Source organism: Acomys russatus, chromosome 32, assembly GCF_903995435.1.
Source record: "Acomys russatus chromosome 32, mAcoRus1.1, whole genome shotgun sequence".
NCBI lineage: Eukaryota > Metazoa > Chordata > Mammalia > Rodentia > Muridae > Acomys > Acomys russatus.
In genome coordinates this window covers 5557123-5580971 of record NC_067168.1, presented here as the reverse complement: position 1 = coordinate 5580971, position 23849 = coordinate 5557123, and the positions used below count along the sequence as shown (strand labels likewise).

General features: G+C 36.2%; 1 protein-coding gene across 6 annotated transcripts in view; it reads left to right on the top strand.

Annotated features, from left to right (window-relative positions):
• Tinag (tubulointerstitial nephritis antigen) overlaps positions 1–23849 on the top strand; it is a 140409-nt gene that overhangs the window by 34587 nt on the left and 81973 nt on the right. The window contains exons 5-9 of one of the 6 annotated variants that reach the window (XM_051140158.1): positions 6883–7006; positions 9533–9683; positions 13166–13343; positions 15029–15074; positions 17853–17976. In XM_051140158.1, the coding sequence (XP_050996115.1) occupies positions 6883–7006; positions 9533–9683; positions 13166–13343; positions 15029–15074; positions 17853–17976 (623 nt within the window). Of the gene's footprint in view, positions 1–6882; positions 7007–9532; positions 9684–13165; positions 13344–15028; positions 15075–17852; positions 17977–23849 lie in introns of those variants that run through there. The other 5 variants (XM_051140162.1, XM_051140159.1, XM_051140163.1 and 2 more) reach the window with 5 other exon arrangements.

Below are 23849 nucleotides of genomic sequence, written 5' to 3'. Positions count from 1 at the left end.
GCAAGGACATAATTATTTAGACATTCATCATTTTTAGCATTTTATTTCCTACTAAAATGTGCGGCTTTTCATTTATTGGCTGATGGAATTTACGTATTTCTGATGAGCCTGAAAGTTTTGCTATGCTCTTAGAACAAACCAAACCAGACCAGACTAGACCAGACCAGACCAAATGAAACCAATGTTGTATAAATTTTCAAATTTAATTTTCAAGTGATTGGGTATATATCAAATAGTTTCAAGAAGCCTCATTGTGTTACATTTATTTATAAATATTCAAACTATTTGGAATTAAAATACCATTTTTGCTCAAAAACTTGAAAATTAAAGATTTATTTGTATATGTGGTTCAGTTGAAATTCTTTAAAGTAGGGCCTGGAGAGATGGCTCAGTACAGTTAAGTGTACTTTCTAGTTTCAAAGAAGACCCATTTTAGTTCCAAGCTCCCACATGACAGCTCACAAACACTTGTTACTACAGTTCTAGTTAATTCAATGCCATCTTTTGAATCTTCAGGCACCACACATAAGTTTGATGCTCATACATACATTCAGGAGAGAATGCAAACATATGCAATAAAGCTCAATTCATTTAAGAAATAAAATATTTTGTTGTTGTCCCTGTTGACTAGCTAATAAAAATAATCTGGTGTTATATCTAAGGTGGAACTTTTTTCAAAGTATTAAAATGTTAAATGCCTGGCATGTCAACTGAAACCTATAGCCATATTCCTAAATCTGATGTCAAGTTGGTGTAGGTCACAATGTTCACAGTTACTCTAATGAGGAACTTTATTCAGGCATTCAGTGTAAAGGAACTTAGTTGGCAAAACTAGCAAATAAAAATGATGACATAAATTTTCTATGGCATGCTGAAAGTTAAACAAAAATAACATTTTAAAATTACATACTAGATTTCAAAGCCCCTAAAAATTTTGATGAGAAAGTTCATGTGATCGTCTGAATGTTTTATCACTGCCAGGTATCACATATTAGTTGGTTGATTGATTATTTTATTTTTCCCAAGTCATTAGACATAGTCTATACAATTTCTTTTTTTAACTAATTTTTAAATTTTCATACAATATATCTTAATCATGCTATGATGTTTTCCCTCCATCAACTCTTCCCAGATTCTCCCCCAGCTCATGTTCTCTCTCTCTCTAACAAAAATAAAAACAAAAACAAAGACAACAACAACAACAAAAAATCAAAATCCAAAATACTTGAACTTGGTTAATATATGTCAGTGATAACAAGTGGTGAGACTTGCATTTGAGAAGAGAAATGCATTTGAGAAAAAAATTGAACTTTTCCCAGTTTAGTTTTTTATAAACCACTGAAAGTTTATTGAGATGGCTTTCTACTTATTTATTTATTCAATCACTTCACAGCCTGGTTGCAGTCACTCCCTCCTCACCCTCACACACCCTTACCTCTATCCCTCCTTCTCCTTCTCAGGGAAGAAGAGGCCTCTAAGGGGTAACACCCTACCCTGGCACCTCCAGTTGTAGCAGGACTAAGCCTATCATCTCACACTGAGGCTACACGAGGCAGCCCTTCTAGGGGAAAGGAAGCCGAAGACAGGCAACAGAGTCAGAGACAGCCTCCACTCTGATGGTTAGGGGACCCAGATGATCATCAATATGCACATCTGCTACATAGGTCCAGCCCATCCATGCTCATTAGTTGGTGGTCCAGTCTTTGTGAGCCCCCATGGGCCCAGGTTAGTTTACTCTGTAGGCCTTCTTCTGGTGATGTTGACCTCTCTAGCGCCCTCTATCCTTTCTTCCACTCTTGCACGAAACTCCCTGAGTTTGACCAATTGTTTGGCTGTGTGGGTCAATGCATCTGTTTTAGATACTCATGTACGTTGACACTTCCTAAATATCAGGCTGATGATATAAACAAATTTAATTAAAAATGGTTTCTTATAATCTGTTCAAATAAATCAACTCCCTTAAAATACCTGTTAAATTTTGTTCAAACTGGTGTTCTAGGTAAACCACACACACACACACACACACGTGCGCTTGCGTGCACATGCACACACACGTACACACACACTCTTACACTTGATGATGAAGTAAAACACACTCCAGCAGGTAGGTTTCAGCAAGCTTCTGCTTCTTTCAAGTTTTTCTTACTTTACAATTCATATACATACATACACACACACATACATACACACACACATACACACATACATACACACATACATACATACATACACACATACATACATACATACATACATACACACATACATACATACACACATACACACATACATACACACACATACATACATACATACATACACACACATACATACATACACACATACATACATACACAATACATACATACATACACACACACACACATACATACATACATACACATACATATACACACACATACACACATACATACAACACACATACACATACATACACACACACAACATACATACACACATACATACATACACACCACATACACACATACATACATACACAACATACATACATACACTACATACACACACATACATACAACACACAATACAACACACACACAACACATACATACCACATACATACTACATACACACATACATACATACACAACATACATACACACACACACATACACACATACATACATACATACACACATACATACATACATACATACACACATACATACATACATACACTACATAACACACATACATACATACACATACACATACATACACACATACATACATACACACACATACATACACACATACATACTACACACATACATACATACACACACACATACATACATACACACATACATACATACATACATACATACATACATACACTACACACATACATCACACTACACATACATACACACATACATACATACACACACATACATACATACACACACATACATACATACACACATACATACATACACACACATACATACATACATACACACATACATACACACACATACACACATACATACATACATACATACATACATACATACATAAAGACACATCTTGGTGGATGGAAAAGATTCCAACCCAACCTTACACATACCTTTGTGGATGGAAAAGATTCAAACAGCTTTCTTATTTCTCCCACAGCTAATATATCCCGGCAAGATCGTTCAAGTAGTGCAAACATCATGACGTGTTCACATTCTGTTTCTCTATAAATAAATGGTTACAATGGATATATGTAAGAAAATCATGTTCAAAACCTTCATATGTTCAAATGTTTTACATATTATGGGTGAGAAACAAACATGAATAACAAGTTATTTCCATGAACCCACATGCATTTGTACCTAAGCAACTTGCTACATATTAACAGAGTATAAGCAAACAGGGAAATTTCTCAGCCAGCTTTTCTTTACTGGCAGGCTGTAATTTGCGGTTACAAAGAAGGAATCAATTATCTTAAGAAGTAATCTTATAAAGATCTTAAAAGAACCACAAATCTAAACTCCCATATAAAAATAATTAGCTGTTTCTACTTTAAGTCCTAAAGGTGCTCGTCTACTCATTAATATCTTTCATTAAATCATATCGGGAAGCTGAGGTCAGAAAAATAGAATAAGGAAATCAATCATCATCTCAGTCACCAGCTCATCTTGAAAGAGTCACGTCAGCCAGGGTTGCTATGGGCCATTGTTCTTGCTTCTCCAACCTCAAAAAGTCCCTGGCTTTACTAATAAGAGTGTACTTTCAACTTCAGTTGTCCCCTAAGATTTCCTGCATCAGGACCAATAGTAAAGACATCTTTACCTCACTTTGCTAAACAATCTATTTTTCCTTAAGACTTTCTCTGTCAGAGCCACTAGCAAAAACATCTTTAGCTAACCTTGCTGAACAATCTGTTTTTCCAAGTTCTATGAGTAGTGGCCATTGTTAGGAATCTACATCTGCAGATTCTTTTCAAGGGTGGTGTTTGAATCATTAATCTATTCCAGCAACAATGCCTGAAAGAGGCCAAGCATTGTTATTGCCTATGCCAATGATATTGCCCAGTGAGGGGCTGGGAGCCCCCTTTATAGTACTCACACAATTCACATATTAAGGGGATTATAAGGACCACAAAGGTAACAAGCAGAACTATGTTCCATAACATCCATTGTGAGTTTGCTAACCAATGGGCCACATTCCATGAGTTCTAGAGCTGTTTGCTGTTCCTCTTGCACAGAATCTGACAATTTCTAATGGTGTTTCTGAGAAAACTGAGTGTTCCTTAAGTGTCACAGTGATTGCATTCCCCTTCCCCAGAATCTAAGTGCAGAGATCAATGTAAGGAAGTCTCTGGTGATTTGCACTCCTGTGGAACTGTATATCTGTCCACAGAATCTTTATTTTTTCCAAATAAAATGTTGAAATCGGAAGACAGTTGAATTTGATCTCAAATCTGGGTAATGTTCATTTGGAAATTACACATCAAATTATAATTGTTTTTTTCAACATAACAATATAAAGAATTAAAAATGCCCTTATGGAAGAGTTTATATTCTCTTTAAAGACAAATTTCAATTTTATATTCTATTTAGTATACCACACTTGTAATTTCTGTCACTCTTAGGTTGTCCTCCTGATTCTTTTAGTTACTAGATTGTATTTCATCAAGTTAAATAATTAAAATGTATCATTTATTAAAGCCAGAATTATTTAATTTCTGGAAGTTATTTTTCTGAGATACCAATTTTACTTATTGGCTCTAAAAGACATTCTTAGTTTCTAGGGGATTACAATACCTACAGGATCTTCTCAGTGTCCCTTACTTAAAACATTTGCTATTGTGAGGGAAATAAAGTCAAAGGTACTTTCTCTGACAAGTTTGAAGATGTAGAGGCCCAGTTTTTTTAAGGAAGCCCAATATTAACTAAGTGGAAAAAATATTTAAAATCCCAATAGATGAATTTCATGTATCCTTCTGGCTTATTGTGTTGGTAATATTTTTTTGTGATGTTTTAGTTTTAAAGAATAAATCATGAAAGTAGCAAATATGTAGCGCTGTAATAGTTTAAATGGGGAAATCATATTACACACACACACACACACACACACACACACACACACATTTTTATTATCAGACTACCTTCCATATGCAATAATTTGATTATCTTTCAAATGTGGTAGTCACATTCTACATAACTAAATCATGCTAAAATGCATTTATTAGCAATGATAGGTCTTCGTTGCTTCAGGCAGGGCAGAAGGGATGTACCCTCACTACACTCTTAAAATAAATTTCAAAGTCATAAGACAGCAACTGACATTTCTGGAAGCTTGAGGCCATGTCATGTGATAAATGCTGAAATGCACACTGATAAGCCCATGAGAGTGATGTGGGAAGGCACCGTGGTGTGTAGGACGTGTGCCTATCTCCCACTTAGGAAGATACTTTTGAATTGGAGTCTGTATCTCCTCAGGGATTCCTCTCAGACCGTTATGCTTATGCTGCTCCAACTCTGAGCTTCTGCCATGTGGTTCATTTGCAGTACTGGCATTCCAGACCTTGCAACCCTGTGATGCTGCTCCTTTTTATTCAGGCACTCTGTGTCGACCAGCTCTACGTCCTTCCTTCACTCTTCTGTCTAAGTAGCAATGCTTTTGAAATGGACTCAGGACTTCTTACTCTCTTATTGGGTGGTAATGGTACTCTAAGATTAAAGTGAATTCTCTCACTCTAATTTATAAACTATTTTGGGTGGGTGCCCTTTTCACACAGACAGGTACATTTTGATTTACTTGTTTTAAACTCTGACTCTGTTTTATATTTGTTGGAAATAAAATTTTTTTCTAAGGTATCAGATCAGTAGCTCCGCTAGCACAAATCATAAAACTATCAAATCAATGGACTTTTATCATTTACAGACACTTAGCTTCTGACACTAGGTGCAGCATTCACTTAATTCTCATAGAAATGACAATAATGGGACATGATGTCAACAGAATTCTAAGCCAACAGTCTAGTCCAAGGAGAAGGTCTTGTTTAACTGAGTCTTTCGCCGACCCATTAGCTTTTAGAAGTCAATTACCTCATTTATTGAAGAAGGCTGCAAATATTTCCTCTTATTATGTCAGCTGGATATGCTGAGTGAGTAGCAAGGACTGACCTTGTTAGGAATTTAATGTTGGTTTTTTTAATGACATCATAGTATTCTCTTTTTGGTGTTGCACAAAATTTATAGTCCTGTTTACTTTATAAGAACTTTGTGAATATGAACAAATGAATTCCAGTTTCATTTCCCATAATGTATAAAATTGAACAATTTCTTGCAGTTGATATAAATGCCTTGTCTTGAAATGTCCTTCCACTGATGATCATATGCACTCTCAAAAAGAAAAGAGACACAGAAGTAAGCAATCCTTATGAGGGTCGATTTTCACTATCTCGTGTATTTTTTCAAGTGAATGTGCAAGCTATTATTCAAGATGACTGGTGCACCAGTAGAAATGTCCTTGAACTATTTAGTAACTATAAAAGGTGTCCAATCTATGCTGTGACTCTCCACAGACTGCTGTCTTCCAACTGTGAGATCCTCTGTAGCTATGCTTTCCTCTGAAACCTGAATATATAAGACAAGTCCAAATCATAATCACTGTTAAGAGGGCATGCATGCATCTTTAGGGTAAGAGGGCATGCGTGCATCTTTGGGGTAAGAGGGCATGCGTGCATCTTTGGGGTATGAGGGCATGCATGCATCCTTGGAGTAAGAGGGCATGCGTGCACCCTTGGGGTAAGAGAGCATGAGTGCACCCTTGGGGTAAGAGAGCATGCATGCATCCTTGGAGACATACTTGAGAACATCTGATATGTCTGTCTCTTTCCCTTAGGCATCTTTTCCTCCCAGAGATGATCTTCCTGAAGTCTTCATTGCCTCTTATAAGTGGCCTGGATGGACCCATGGTCCATTGGATCAAAAAAACTGTGCTGCGTCCTGGGCTTTTTCTACTGCAAGTAATAATGTCATTTTATTGACTTTCTCAAAACATCTCCCTTTTGTCTTTAGGGCATTACAAAGTGGTTAGGTAGTTTATAAACTTAGAGAACATAAATAATAACAAATGGTCACTTAAAATATTCCAGTCGAAGTAAGGAACCCAGGGGTTATAACTTTTAAGCTAAATCTTGCCTATTAATACTTTATATAGACAATGAATAAAGAAGGAAGGAAAGATGACAGATTTCATTTGATTTTGAGTTTGTAACCAGGTAGTAAGAAGAGAATTTTTTATTTCTTTTTACCATAACATCATCTGGAATGCCAATATTCATATAAAAACTCACAGACTGAAACATAGCAAGCATTGTCAGACAAGTGACAGCCAGCTAAGGCAATATTAATTAGTTTACTCCAAAAATGCTCTGGCATAACTATACCCTTGGGATAGCTAACCTCAGGTGTAGTTATATCTTTTTACTCTTTACTAATGCCCACTTTATCCATGGAAATGTTGTCTGTTCAGTATTTGTCTTAGTTAGTAGGAAATCTATGACTACTTTGAACACTGTTTCAGACAGTTGAATAAAGAATTAATCAACTAAAACATTTACTAATTTGTGCTTATGTGGTAAACACTTCTTAAAGTATGTGGATTCTATAAATTTAAGGTAGACCAGTAGACCAATATTTGTGAATACAGTTAAATAATGTTCTTAGCAGTAAGAAGCAGAGCAATCTTCTGGCTGTGTTCTGGTGGATGTGTGCATCCATGTTCCTAGTCATGGTCCCACAGTTGGTCTCAGGGCAGGCTCTGACAATCCTCCTGTTTTATGTAGGCAGCCCATGAACGTGAATTAACTCACAAAGCCAAGTGTCAGAAATTATCCTGAGCCTCAAGCTTCCAACATCATCACTATTGTTTTTCTTCACTGTAAAAGTATTCTGAATGAAATGTTATACAAACATTTAAAATATGTTTGATCCTGATTCATAAAAACAAATATCAATATATCAAAGAATGTCTGTTCTCTACTAGAAAATAAAAATTTATTCTTTTGAGAATATCAGAGGCAGAGGAATACTACCATTTTATCCTACAAACTGTATCTTGTTGAAATATTAAATAAATGGATCAAGAATGAAGAGGAAACTGTTAATGAAACATGGCAGAATAATAAACATTTCAGGCACATAGAAAGCATACACAGACACACATCTATAGGAATTACTTTAAAGTGAATTATTTTAGAACATACTCCAGATTGATTCCTTGAGAGATTCCCATGAAGCTTTGTTGAGAAAAAAATTCAAACAAACAAAAACCAGGTTTCTCTGAGAAAAGAGAACATATAAAAGAAAGGCTCTGAGATTTCTGCCTTTAATTGAAATTGCCTAAAATACTGATTTGGGATTTGCCTGATGAAGCATAAACAATGAAGTAGTGGTAGGTCTCCAACATCTCAAAATTTCTTACTAAAATGGCCCTCAACATGATTTTTTCATTTCCTTTTACATTAGTTTATTATGGAAGTGCAGCCGCACTGATGACGTAAGTTGATTTCTGCTATTGTTGATTCATTTCTCCTTGTATTATTCAGTGAGTACAGAGCTATGTTACCTCTTACCTTTGCTAGTCTTCACCAGTTAATATATATTAATTTTTCATCTTAAAATTTTAAAGTACTATGCACGGTATTAAGTGTCATGGCATCACATCAACAGCAAAACAAATGGAAGAAGCCCACACCTAATGACAAATATCCTCCAGCAAGGCCATCTTTCTTAAACCTACTTTAATGCTGCAACCAATTGGATAATAAGTATTTAAATACTGGAGACTATTGAGGACATTTATCATTCAAACAATCATTATATTCAGCTAAACATTTTTTTAAAGTATTAAAGTAATTATACGTATAACCATACCTCGTTATACACTCACCCAGTTACATATATATGTATATATATGCATACATATATATGTGTGTGTGTGTATACAGAATTAATTGTATGTCTACTAAAATATTATTTTGAATCATGTTATGAATATAAAAGTATGCCATAAAGATTTTAGTGATAGTGTAATGTAGACTTTTATAGTAGCATAAACACAGCCTACAAGATGGTTACATTAAATACCAACCTAAACATTATAGATCGATTTGGTAGCTGTAGTATACAAAACCATGAATTAATTTGTAGTTAATATTTCTGTGATGAACTTTCTTGATTTTCATTCATATAAAACATAGATGTACCTGTAACTCTAGGGAAGATGCTGCTCCAGATGACAAAGTTATATAAATAAGGTACATAAGTTTTTTTCCCGCTGAGAAAATCTGTCACTTGACAGATTTTTAAATGAAAATGGGGTTCAAATAAATATATAGACTACAAATTAATGTGAAACTAGAAAAGTGTTTAAGCAGTGACCTACTGGAGCAACGCCAATTTTGAGAACTAGTTGAGTATTCAAAAAAGCATTAGAAATATGTTATGACATGTTATTTGACTATTAATCAGTATTTTGTTTGAAACAGGTGTAGCAGCTGACCGCATAGCAATTCAGTCCAAAGGTCGATACACAGACAATCTCTCCCCTCAGAATTTGATCTCTTGTTGTGCCAAGAACCGTCACGGATGCAACAGTGGAAGCATTGATAGGGCCTGGTGGTTCCTGAGAAAACGTGGGTAAATAACTGCCCAACATGTATTCTTTTAGGCATCTTATGAATGTTTTTAAGTGAGAATATAGAAAAAGAGCGGCTTCAAGATTTTTTTTTTTTTACAAAAAACTACCATGTCTGTATAATCATAAGTAAATGCCACAATTAAATATATAATGTGCTTGGCTTCTACGAGCATTATCAGCCAGTGGAGATAGTGTTGGAAGAGGGTATCACATTTCCAGCTAAATTGATATGAAGACTGAAAGAAGTGTTTGTTCCCATTGCTATGAGTCAAATAGTTTTACTGGGTCTTTACAGAGGGAGGAACACTAACTAATGTCACTGATACACCTGTTATTCCATGTGATTATCCAGGTTAAGGGATATATAACACCAGGAAAATCATTTTGAACACAAGAAAAATCAAATAAATGAGCAATTAAGGGTTTTATGACTCATCAGCCTCTATCCTATTTGATGGAAAGTGACATTTTCTTCCTCTCATGTTCTTTGATATCTATATAAATTCCTATATTTACTGTAAATGAAATTATTAAAGGACAAAAGGAACCATAGCTGATAGACAGTGGTATAAAGGGTGGTTCATTTGTCCTTTGCTGTACAGTTCTGATTTGTCTGCTGTTTTATGGCATCTGACTATAGGCAGCCATGAGTAAGAGCCATGCCAGATCTTAATAATGGGAGCTAATATATTCATTTCTTTCATTTTTTTTAACCTAATAAAATTGTTATGACATGAAGTTGCCCAATTTGGACTGTTATCTTCCAGTCAGGTTAACTTTTGCTTGGCCCCATGATGAAATGAAATGGTTTCTGTATCCACAATGTAATCCCTACACCTAAGTCTCAGGGCAATTCATAATAGAGGAGGTAGAGAGATTAGAAGCTATAGGATGAAGATGCCTATTGGTGAGACAGTGTTGTCTAGACACGGCAAGGATGCTGCAGCCATGAAATCTAAACAACACGGTTGCCAAATAAGACCTGCATCCTGTATGTTCACATCAGCTAACATAACACTGTGGAGGAAAGAAATTTCACGAGTCTCCACCCCTAGATGAAAAGCTACAATCAATGGTTACTGAGGGAGGGAGAATTGCTTCCCACCCCCCCCCGCAGGGATGGATCGTCCAATAGGAAGACTCCTACGCAGTCATTTTATTCATATAAGCAACACAAAATGGACTCAATAGATTATATATGTATATATGTACATATATGTTATACTCATAATTAAAGAAAAAGAGGTCATGATTTTGAGAGGAAGTGGGAGAGGGAGCCATTGGGGGATTTGGAGGTGAAAGAAGTAGTAGAAGTGATGTAAATCCAGTACTCATTGTCACTGCCATTATTATTGCCATGATGATGACGATGATGATGACGACGATGACAATGATGGTGATGCAGAGATGGCTCAGTGGGTAAAGTGTTTGAGTGGAAGCACCATAAGCTGTATAAAAAGCCATTCATGGTATTCAAGCCTATAACATCAGTGCTTGGATTCAGAATATCCCTGACACTCACTGGCCAGACAGAGTAAGCCATCAGTGAGCTCTAGGTGTCAGTGACACACCAAGTCTCAAAGACAGAAGAAGAAACACCAACTTCAATTTCTCCTCCATGTGTGCAACTATGGACAGCGGCATCATCCTGCATGCACATGGGCACGCACACACATGACACACACACACAAATTTAATATGTGCATATTAAATATATTAAATATGCACAAACTGGCATCACAACCCAGCTAAATCTCATTGCTTTTATGTGCTTAGGCCACCATAAGAAAATGCCATAACCAGTACACATTTTGTTCTGGAGTTTGCAAGTCAAAATGAACATGCTGCCAATTCAGCTTATCACTGTTCTTTTTCCTGACTGGCAAATGTTACCCTCTTATAGCATCCCCATATAGTGGAGAAGTGGCTTATTATTTTTATGAGGAGAATAATACCCTTAATATGAGCATATACAGGGGGAGGAGGTCCCGCTCAGTCACAGACATAGGGGAGGGGAATGGGGGGGAAGTGGGAGGAAGGGAGGAATGGGAGGATACAAGGGATGGGCTAACAACTGAGATGTAATATGAATAAATTAATAATAAAAAGGGAAAAAATTAAGAGGTCCATTCTCACGACCTCACTTAAACTTTCTTATCTTAAGGCCTAAGTATAGATATCATCACCTAAGTTTTATAGATTCAACATATTTTTTAAAAAAATACATCTGGTGGCACTCAGAGGAAGGACAGCAAGTAGCCAAGAAGAGACTTGATACCCTATGAGAATATATAGGGGGACGTAATCCCCCTCAGGAACAGTCATAGGGGAGGGGAATAATGGGAAAATGGGGGTGGGGGGAGGAATGGGAGGATACAAGGGATGGGATAAACATTGAGATGTAACAAGAATAAATTAATAAAAAAATACATTTCTAATTAAAATAGAATTATATCACTTTCTCCATTACCCTACTCCCTTTCCTTCCTCTAGCCTCTCCACTCAACATCTCTTCCCTGCCCCAACTCTCAAATTTATAATTTCACTCTGATTATTTTGTTAAAATCGTGTGTGTGTGAATGTGTGTGTGTGTGTGAATGTGTGTGTGTGTGAATGTGTTATATGTATACATAGTTTTATGAACAAATATATAATCTCCTAGTTTGTTTTTGTTGTTTTCCTGTGTAAGGTATCGGGACTCATTACCTTGCACTGAATAACCAATAAGAGGGTTCATCCCTGAGAGAGGCTAATTCATCTCTGCCAGCAGCAGTTGCTGAGAGTTGTTTGTACAGGTGTATGACCATTTTGGTTTGCATATTTATATAGCTAATTACATGACTTTATCTCCATATTATCTTCTTTTAGTCAATAAGGTAATGTTAAATTTGGAGTCAAAACTTAGAGCCAAATGTTTTGTGTGCTTAGATTCAAAATCTACCAATAATAGAATAGTTTATATGTAATATACAACTTGCAAGATTTTACTCTATAAATTTTAATATTATATTAACATTTATATTGTTTCCCCCACAGTATTATGAACTAGACATATACTCAATAAAAATCTCAAGAAAATGGATAGTTCAGTGGAAGTGTCAGCAAAAATTTTAAAAATCTATTTTTAACTCTAAAAGTTAGTTAAGCTTTTAGAATATTCTATCAGCAAATAATCAGATTAATTGTCTTCATATTAATCTGGTTTTTTCTAGGATACTTTTCATCTTCAGGAAATTATATGACAAGTATGAACTTATCAGAAATGATTGAAGTAAGAATTAAAAATCATCATAAAATTCTAAGAGTGGGGAAGATTATAGTTTTATTAAGCTGCTGCATTATGTAGTTCGTTGACATCTTAGAATTATTCAGGATAATAAACAGAAAAATCCACAAATGTTTAGGTCAGAAAAATGTGATTATAGACAGGATACCATGGCATTTTTCTAAAGACTGTCTTCTTTTTTCTTATTCCTCTTAGACTGGTATCTCATGCATGCTACCCACTTTTCAAGGATCAAAATATTACCAATATCTGTGCTATGGCAAGTAGATCAGATGGGCGGGGAAAGCGGCATGCCACAAAGCCATGCCCCAACAGCTTCGAGAAGTCCAACAAGATTTACCAGTGTTCTCCCCCATACCGAGTCTCTTCCAATGTAAGTATAAATAGCAAGGGCTAACAAAGATGCCATCCTCAAACTATTGGCTCTGCTGTTATTCATACTATTTTCAAATTATTCAAAAACTATTACAGAATAACAAATATTGTTTGTAGATCTACTTTTGTGTTCTTACTTCCTTTGTGTGTGTATATGATGTGTGTGTGTGTGTGTGTGGTGTTTGTGTTTGTGTGTGTGTGTGTGTGTGTCTGTCTGCCTGTCTATAGATGAATGTACCACACATGTATGTGGAGACCAAACAACTTGGCAGCACTGGTTCCTTTCTTCCATCATGTATATCCTGGAAATTGAACTCAAATTCAATCTTCGTCGCACTGTCTTTACCCACTGAATATCCCTGGCTTGTTTAGATAGAGTAGCTCATTTTCTTACAATGTCTGTTAAAACTTGCATTTTGAGCAGGTTTTAAATTGTTATAGCAGCAACGTAAAGGATTGGCTTACATTTTAAAATACCTTCCTAAAATACTGTTTTTAATTATAATTTCTAAAGTATATGTGAATGAAACTGATAATTTAGACCTAAGTCACTACTGTTTGGTGGAAATAGTTTATTTTATTGATTTCATGCCTTAGTCCACATATAAGTGAAACTTGCTATAGGAAGAAAAGGCTCCAACTCCAGTTCGTCATGCTTTATGCTGTCCTAGTTTTAACCTCACCTCATCAGGGACTCATTTAAAAAGTAAATGAACCTTTGGTTACTAGCAGTTCTTTCTAAATCACAGTATAGTGTTCTTGTTCCTGTGTACTTGGATGTATGCATGGTGGACCTACAATTTATAGAAATTGGTGTCTTGCTGGTATTTAATCTTCTGCTCACCCGTAACGATACTGACACATGAGATCATTTTCTAATGTCTGGACATATCGTGCCATCTCAATGTTCTTTACTGGCTCAATTGACTCAAATGACTATTGGCCCTTTCAACCTGTGGAAATGTCAACCAGTATTCCTGGCCTGTGGCTAAACTTTGTGATGCTTCCTTTTAATTGCAAGTGAGATTCAGCCCCCTTTTTCTTTTTTATCAATGGTCCTTTAAGATTGTCCCTATAAGAAAACATGTTGTATGATATTATGTTGGCTGTTCTGTCGTATGCCTATACCACCAAGATGTAACTATCTTAAGGATGATGAAGCATTAAAATTTGTTTCCGTCACAGTTTGCAGTACATCCTTTGTGCTGAATGCACAGGGAAAAGAAAGAAAGAAAGAAGAATAAATGAATGAGCTGCCTCCCTACTGAAGGAACACTGAGTGCAACATAGCAGTAATTGTTATGAGGTTGTTAAGCCTCACTCATCATTTGCTTGGTGTGGCTGCTTTTGTGATCATAAGAGAAAACGAATATACACTAAATAACAGCCTAACTTGCCTTTACTATTTTCTTTATCGACAGATAAAGTTACTACATTTTCTTTCCATTCCTAAATTAGTGTAATAAAAGTCAATGAAACAAATGGGCATGTTCTGGTTTTAGCAAGTTCATCAATACACTGTGGTGCATGAGACTATTTCAAAGCACGACTATAGTTCACTGCAAGTGGGCAAGTCACTGAAGATTTTATAATCACTAAATGGATTGCAAACCAGACCATATTAAACATCAGACATTTGCTTTCATATTTCTTATTGATGCTCACGGATATATCTCATTCCAGGAAACTGAAATTATGAGAGAAATCATACAAAATGGACCAGTTCAAGGTAAGCTCAGTTTTGAGTTCCTATAGTAAACTACCTTATATGATAGGACATCAAAGGTGCTTAATAAGAGAGAAAATCTTAGATATACTCATAAAGGTTCAACACTTCAAGCCTGTGCAATCACAGAAGTTTAGTTTATCAAAGTATGTCATGAGCATCCATTTTACTTTAAGGAGATAAACTTGCTTATGAGTTGAACTCTTAAATACTAATGATGCATTTAAGGAGGGTTGGCTCAGTTTTTTTTTTCAGAATTATTATGGACTACCTGACAGGTACACAGGTACACTCATTAATTCAGTGAAATTCACATAGACACATGGACACATATATGAATCACACATAAGTTTATTTATTTAATCATTTTCAGCTTACGTGGCTTTAGGAGTGCATTGACCAAAAAAAAAAAAAAAAAAAAAAAAAAAAAAAAAAAAAAAAGGAGCATTACAAGAAACAAAGTAGATAGTTTCCTTTCTATATTAGGTCAAGGAAAAATCAAATAAACTAGTATGACTTTTGTGTTTTACAAAACCATTTTAAAATTTGACCTCTTTTGTAAATTTGTTAATGGTAGTAAAATATTGTTAAATAATATAATTATACAGTGGAATGGTAGATATTGATTTTGCATTTAAGGTATATATGAACTTTTTTCTTTATTGGAATTTGTTAATAAAGATAAATTCATAAATGTACTTTCTGTATAACATTTTCCATGAAGTGCATAGAGAAACAAACCCAAATGGCGTGTGTGAAATGGGAATTCAAGCAGTGAATAGTGAAGTGCCTGAGTATAATTCCTATACAGTGGGATGTAAATTAAAAACAATTGTCATGCATTTGAGGGACTGTTGTCTAGTTTTTTATTTCTGTAATTCTGAATGTTGATCCAATTAGTATTGATATAGAAGGAACCATAGACTTTAATACCTGTGTTGAAATCATTTATCAAGAAATCAAAATGTACACTAAACACATCTGCAATTTAATTTAATAAATCTTGAAACATTACAACCCATCGATGAGGCTCTTTTCTTCTTAAATGTGTGAAATTTGTTGGCTGTTGTAACTGTGGGAACTCATATGTCATTTTACTATGTGCCTTGTCTAGTGGTGTCTGTGAAACAAATATGAAAGACAGAAGACATTTTAAGTAAAGGCCAAACTTACAGTCCACACTTTGACATTTTCTCTTATACAGTTTTAGCAACTCATTAGGCAACAAAATTGGCTTAAATCACTTTGAATTTCCAAATCATCTAAATACTAACTCTCCAACCCATGCTTTCCATCAAAAGTGCTAATTTTTAAGGGTATAGAAAACTGAAGTTCTTTTTGTGCCCATATATTATTTATTTTTATGAATTCACATAATGATTAGAAATAGAAAAAAAAATGTAAAGCCGTAAAATAAAAATTCAAATCAGCGAAATCTCTTTTGGAGTTGTTGAGAAACTATTGCCTGCCAGACTTAGGCAGTCTTAAGACAGAGCATGAACTGGGCCTTGTGCCTTCACACAGCCTACAGTTCTGTGCAGTAGCTTGCTGCATGCAGCTTTCCATGGGTTAGTGTGCAGCGCACCTCCTTACACACTTATAAAGCTTGTAGATTCATCTGCTTCGGATTACTGTCGGAGACTGAAGGAAGAGGCTACCTTTGAGCTACTCATGATGGCCTCTTCCTTCCCCTTTGCTTTATTGGCAGTTTTATAGCAGTGATCAACCATTTCATTCATAGTGCGTACAGCAGAGCTGAGTGACGAGAGCTAAATGAGTCAATGGTTATATAAAGAGGAAAACCACTGAGAATATCTTAATATTTTTGTGAATGAAAAGAGCGATATCCAGCTCTTGCTGTAGATAGAGTTTGATTGTCTGCTTGCTGGACCCTGATTTAACTTACAGTGTTTCTGTCTGTCTTGGGACAAAAGAATGTCAAATGGATTGAACCTTGAATAAATAACACTGTGAGCATTTCTCTAAAACCTTCAGAAATCAGAAATTTGCATAGGGTACAATCTAAAAAGTCTTAAAAACCCTGTGGGGATGTGCTTTATAGAGGATAAAGGAGACTCAACTTCCAATGAACATTCCCAAAAGGCCCTGAGTCCTAAAGAATGGAGCTAAAAACAGAACAGGAAAAGCCACATTTCCCTCTGCAGCACGAGCGGCTTCTGGTAGGATCTAGCAAATGCCAGTGACCTTCATTCGGACTTATTGTAAAACACATGTTTAGCTAAGATAGGCAGGCTTTGTTCTCAGCTACCACGTTATCCATAGCCTATGCCTCCTGACAGAGGTTTTAAATTCTTCAACTTGAATTGCCCGAGCCCTTGCACAAAGCAGCACGTGGAACGGAAAGACAACCTAAGTGCGGAACGAAGGAGAATTGTATGACACGTGGGCTCCGGCTTTTAAGAACGCAGCACAGACTCATCTCTTGAAAGCAGACAGGATTAAATCCCGACAGAATATTCTTTTGCACATGGTTTTTTATTAGAACTCAACAAAGAGAGGTTTGAAAGACATTTTAATATAAAACATTACATAAGTAACATTCTAAGTAGTTGAAATTCTTTTTATTTTATTTTATTTTATTTTTTAATTTATTTAAAAGAGTAAAGAAAGTTTGTAATTAGCTAAAAAGAAGAAAATTAGGTGTGCTCCCTCTTAGACCCCACACTTCACCACTTAACTATTGATTGTTCTGGGTGAACATCTGAGATTTTGAAGAGGCTTTTAGTAACTGTGCTGCTTAATCCTGTTGGTTTATTTCAGCCATAATGCAAGTCCATGAAGATTTCTTCTATTATAAGTCAGGAATATACAGACATGTTGTCGGCACCGATAAAGAATCAGAGAAGTATAGAAAACTTCGGACACATGCAGTCAAACTCACTGGGTAAGCAGTACTTTAAATCTTTATTACTTGGAATTTTTTATACTACTGGAAATGAATTTGAGAATAAGAGGAACAGCTATACAGCAATGACCTGCTTGGTTGATTAATTGTTTTGAGTATTCAGTCATATTTTCTTTGAGGTTGTATCTGATATCTCTGGTTGCCTTGGATAACTTATTTTCAGCCGTACATCCTCCATTTGCATTTTTATCATAATTTTAGACATTTAACTTCATATATCTGTATTCCACTGTGACTAGCATTTTCCATTTTCAGTTTATAAGAGCTTTTCTTTCTTGGAGTCCAACTGCTCTTCAGATGTTGGAATAAATTATTCATTCAACTTGACCAATATTCCACTGACCCTCTTCCAACTTACATATCCTGACTTAGTTATAACCCCATAGTGAGTCTTATGACTACCTTTATACACACACTTCAGTACTCAGAGACCTTTACACAAACATGTGACAATGTATTCAATAGACCTGTATAAAAATAGGAACACAGTTTTCTTCCACCCGAGAGGCTGACACCCAGTGGTTTCTTGTCCTTGACGCTGGGTCCTCAGCACTTGGCATAGACCCACAGTGGCTGTCCTCAACTCAGAGAAGACTAGAACCTAGTTTGTTTATTCAGTCCACAAGGCTGACTGAGTGCTTCAGCAGTTCCAGTTTGGGCCCTAAAACTTGGATTGTTCCCAGAGAGCTGGTTCTCAGTCTGTGATGGAGCCTGTATGCTGGCTCTGATGTCAACAATGAAATCCTCAGCATTACCACCACCACCACCACCATTGTCATCATCATCATCATTATCATCATCATCAGCAGCAGCAGCAGCAGCAGCAGCAGCAGTAGCAACTGGATAAATCAACTCAGCAGCAAGCAGGAGGGCTTAGCAGGCAGGTAGGAACATAAAAGGCAATCATTTTCCTTTGGTTATGACCTCTGGCCTCTACTTTTAAGCTAGAGCTGCTGCTGAAGGAGCTGCCTACACTTAGAATGTCTTTCTGCATCAATAAGGCAATAGGATAACTGGTCAGTTGATGTCCCCAACTCAATGTGATTCTAATTTGTGACACGTGGCCATTAACACCAAACAGAATGGACTCCTTTTTTCTTGCCTGGATCATCGTATTATCCAGTCAAAAACAAAAACAAGAAATATTTGTGAAAACTATGTGGATTTTACTTTGTATTATTTTATAATGATAAAGTTAAATGAGATATCTTATGCTACCAATCAACCGCCTTTAGATACCTGCTCTTGTTTTCTCTTTATTCAAATGACTATCTAAAAATCATGGGTGCTTCTTCCTGCTCTCAAATGATAATTTTATGTTTGATGTCACTGAAAAGTTTTAAGTTATCAGAACACATTTCCTGGAGTCACAAGTGTCATTGTCAGCATATCTTTATCTTGCAAAATGTACAGAGAAGCTGCCTGCCCTGGCCCTAAATTTCTTTTGGAACATATGGCCTCAACCCCTCCAGCTATTCAGAGACTCACTGAGGAGTTTTTTCTCTTTCTTCTCAGGATTTGATTTCATTTGAGTAAATGCTCTTATTTTTCAGAGCTTAGCTTTTAGGACCCTTCTTCTTCTTCTTCTTCTTCTTCTTCTTCTTCTTCTTCTTCTTCTTCTTCTTCTTCTTCTTCTTCTTCTTCTTCATTAGTTGGCTGGTTTTTGTTTGTTTGTTTGTTTGTTTGTTTGTGTGTTTGTTTGAAGCAGGGTATTTCTATGTAGCCCTGGCTGTTCAGAAACTCACTCACTCTGTAGATCAGTCTGGCCTCAGATTCAGAGATCTGCCTGCCCCTGCCTCCCAAGTGCTTGGAAATCTATACTCTTTAAAAAAATACTTTTATTTTATTACAAATGTATAAAACAAACTGCATACAGCAGGGAGAACCATGTGACAATCATGAGAACAATGAGTTCTATACATGTTACACTCATAGTGAACTGGCCATCGGCATTTGTCTCGTTTGAAGTAAGTGTCTTTCCTATCTTGTTGAGTCTAAATTTCCAAATGAGATTCAGTATCTATCCTATCTCAACTCTAATAGCTTAACTTCTTTATCTTGATCTAAAACGATCTTGTCCCCTAACCAACTAAACTTGGTTGTAAAACTATACTATCTTGTCTTTAATGCCCCTCAGAGACTTGAGAAGGAATAAAACTTAAATTCCTGAGTGAACCAGCAGCGTGGGTTAGCTGCTTCTAAATTGTACAAATTGACTTAAGACAGTTTACTGCATGACCAGTCACCCAATACATTTTATAATGTTGGAGCCTAATCTTGAGCTTTCTGGCCTATTATCTTTGCCAGACTTGTTCGCAGGGCAGGAACTACTGAGGACTTGCTTACCGTGATATGGCAGAGTGTGGTCGTCAACTCTGTCTGCATCTAAGTTGCCCATTTTTAGGCAGATTCTGTTATATGGCATTTAAAGTTGTTCTTACAATCCTAAATTTCTTTGACAACCAGACAAGTTAACTCCTGACAACACCCAGCTGACTTCAAAGAAGATGATGAGCATCAAAGAGCCTCCTTATGGATATGGCTTCAAAGGTGGCAAAATAGCCACTGGGCAAAATGTCCTCATTCCTGCCACAAACAGAAATCTTTACTTTTAATTTCTTCCCAGTTTATTGATGTTCTCTCTTAGCAACAACTCCAGTGTAGGCTTTGCCTGCACTCTCTGTCCTCACGACTTCCTTGCCAAGTCTTTCTTAAATCTGCCATACGTTTTCTCATGTTTACCCACCCCATTATCTTTCTACAACTTGCTTGTTTCAAGGATATCAACTGTTCCTGCCAAGTTACAACCATTTTTCAGATTTTTCCGCTTGCTAATTGCTCCCTTCTGACATTTCCATACTTGTTGGAACTGTCAGGTTTCTTTACTTTTCTTTTTTCAATTGTTTGAATATATAGGGTTTTATTTTTCTCAGACATTTATTTTATTTTTTTATTGTTATTTCTTTTTCCCATCTCATTCTGGCTCTCGTTGTTGTAGTTTCCAAACCCTGGCCTCACATCTTGCTTTCCTTCCCCTACTCTTCCCATTCGCTTGCTGGCGGATTCAGTGCTCTCTGAACTCTTTCTGGATTTCAGCACCAGAGGAAAGCTGACGTCAGCTAAATGACATTCCCAGGTTCAGTAGCTCTTCTGAACCCCAGGCACGTATATTCTGTGCTCTAAACAACATCTCCCCATGCAGAGAAAGGATGCTCCAAGTTTAGCACTTCCAAAACAGGACTCTATCTTCCTCTTTCTCTGTGGAGCAGCATCATTTCCCCCCACTAGACCTTCAAAAACTATCCTCTTACATGCTCAGGCTAGAAATCATGAGATTATCCTTTATTTCCTCCTCACAGCTCACTTTGAGAATATCACAGCATCCACTGGCATATAGTCAAAGCCAAGTAATATATCTATATCTATCTATATATATCATATTTTTATTATGTTTCTTTTTTAATGTATACATTTATATTGTTACACATGAATAAAATAAACTACATACAGCAGGGAGAACCATGAGACAATCAGGAATTATATAAATGTTACATTCATAGTGATTTGGCTATTTGTATTTGGCAAGCATGAAGTAAACACCTTTCCTATCCAAATTTCGGAGTGAAGATCAGTATCTATCATATATCATCTATTTTAATTTAAAACATCTATCTTGATCTAAAAACATCTTAACCCCTAACCTACTAAGCTTAATTGAAAGACTAAACTATCTGGTCTTCAAGCCCATTAGAGATTTGAGAGAGAATAAAACTTAAATACCAGAGTGAACTGGAAGTGTAGGTTAGCAGGTTCCAAAATGAAAAAGTGACTGAGACAGTTTACTGCCTAAATAATCACCCAACACTCTCTATAATGTTGGAGCATCACCTTTAGCCTTCTGGCCCAATGTATCTGACAGATATATATATATATATATATATATATATATATATATATATATATATATATATATATATATACATACATACAAGGCAGGAACTATTGAGAACTTGCTTACCCTTCCTTGGCAGAGTTCGGCTGTCGACTCTGTCTGCATCTAAACTTGTCTATTTTAGGCAGAATTCTGTCTGTGGCTGAAATGAGGATGTTTTTCCCAGTGGCTGGTTTGCCACATTTGAAGCTAACTCCATAAAGAGGTTCTTTGATGCTCATCATCTTCTTTGAGGCAGGCTGGGTGTTGCCAGGAGTTAACTTGTCTTATCAAAGAATCTTTAGAATAATAAAAACATCTTAAATGCCATATTCTGTAGGTCTCTGAGGTTTTTGAAGAGCTTATTTAACTATTTTACCGTATATGTTTATAGAATCATATCTATTAGACCCAGATTATATATTCTTGTGATAAAATTAATCTAGTTTTTGACATGACCATGATTTGTATCAATATACATAATTTAATACCATTGAATTTTAAAATAACCTTATTTGTGAGTAACAGTTAAGGCCATGAGACAAGGAGTAGATTCAATAATCTATCTTTTGTTCTATCCTCCCTTTATATTTCTATATCCCCCTTTCTTTCTTTTCAGATCCTATCTAATTACCTACAAAAGAAAGATAAAGGAAAAGAGAGATATTCATGAGTCAAACCTAGTTTCCTTTCCATAAAAGATGACGACACATCTTGGTGGATGGTAAACAAGATTCCCAACCCAACCTTACACATACCTTGGTGGATGGAAAAGATTCAACCAGCTTTCTCTATTTCTCCACCGGCTAATATCTACCCGGAAGATCGTTCAGTAGTGCAAACATCATGACCTGTTCACATATACTCATTTTCTCTATAATAAGAGGTTTACAAGGTATACGCACTCAATAATAAAAGAACATAACATCAGTTCACAAACCTTCATATGTTTGCAACATGATTTTAACATATTATTGTGAAACAAACGGAATAACAGAGTTCTTCCATAACCCACTAGCATTTGTACCTAAGCAATTGCTTTGCTACATATTAACAGAGATAGCAAACACAGGGAAATTTCTCAGCCGCTTTTCTTTACGGCGCTGTAATTTGCGGTACAAGAAGGAAATCCAATTATCTTAAGGACGTAATCTGCTTAAAGATCTGTCAACAGAAACCACAAATCTAAACTCCTTATAAAAATAATTAGCTGTTTCTACTTTAAGGTCCTAAAGGTGCTTCGTCTACTCATATAATACTTTCTGTAAATAACATATCGGAGCTGGAGGTCAGCAAAATAAAAAGGAAATCAAGCATGCATCTGCCAGCACCCCAGCGCAGCTGGGAAAGAGTCCGGCCGCCAGGGTGGCTATGGCCATGGGTGATTCTTCTTCTCCCCCAAAAGAAGTGCCCTGGGCTTTACTAATTCAACGCAAGTGTTACTTTCAACTCAGTGTCCCCTAAGATTTCCTGCCACTCAGGACCACTATTAGACAAGATCTTTGACCCTCACGTTGACTAACAACCATCTATTTTTCCTGTACGAAAGACTTTTTCGGTCAGAGGCCACTCGCACAAAACATCTTTAGCACCTTGGCATGACACATCTGTTTTTCCACGTTCTATCGGAGTAGTGGGCATTGTTAGGAATCACATCTGCGATTCTTTTCAAGGGGTGGTGTTTGAATCAATTAATTTCCAGCAACATGCTGACTGAAAAACGAGGCCATGTTGTTGATATGCCAGCAATGATGATTGCCCCGTGATGGGCTGGGAGCCCCCTTTATAGTACTCACACAATTCACTATTAAGGGGATTTAAGGACCATAAGGGTAACAAGCAGAACTATGTTCCATAGACATCCATTGTGGAGTTTGCTCTACCAATGGGCCACATTCCAGAGTTCTAGGGCTGTTTGGTT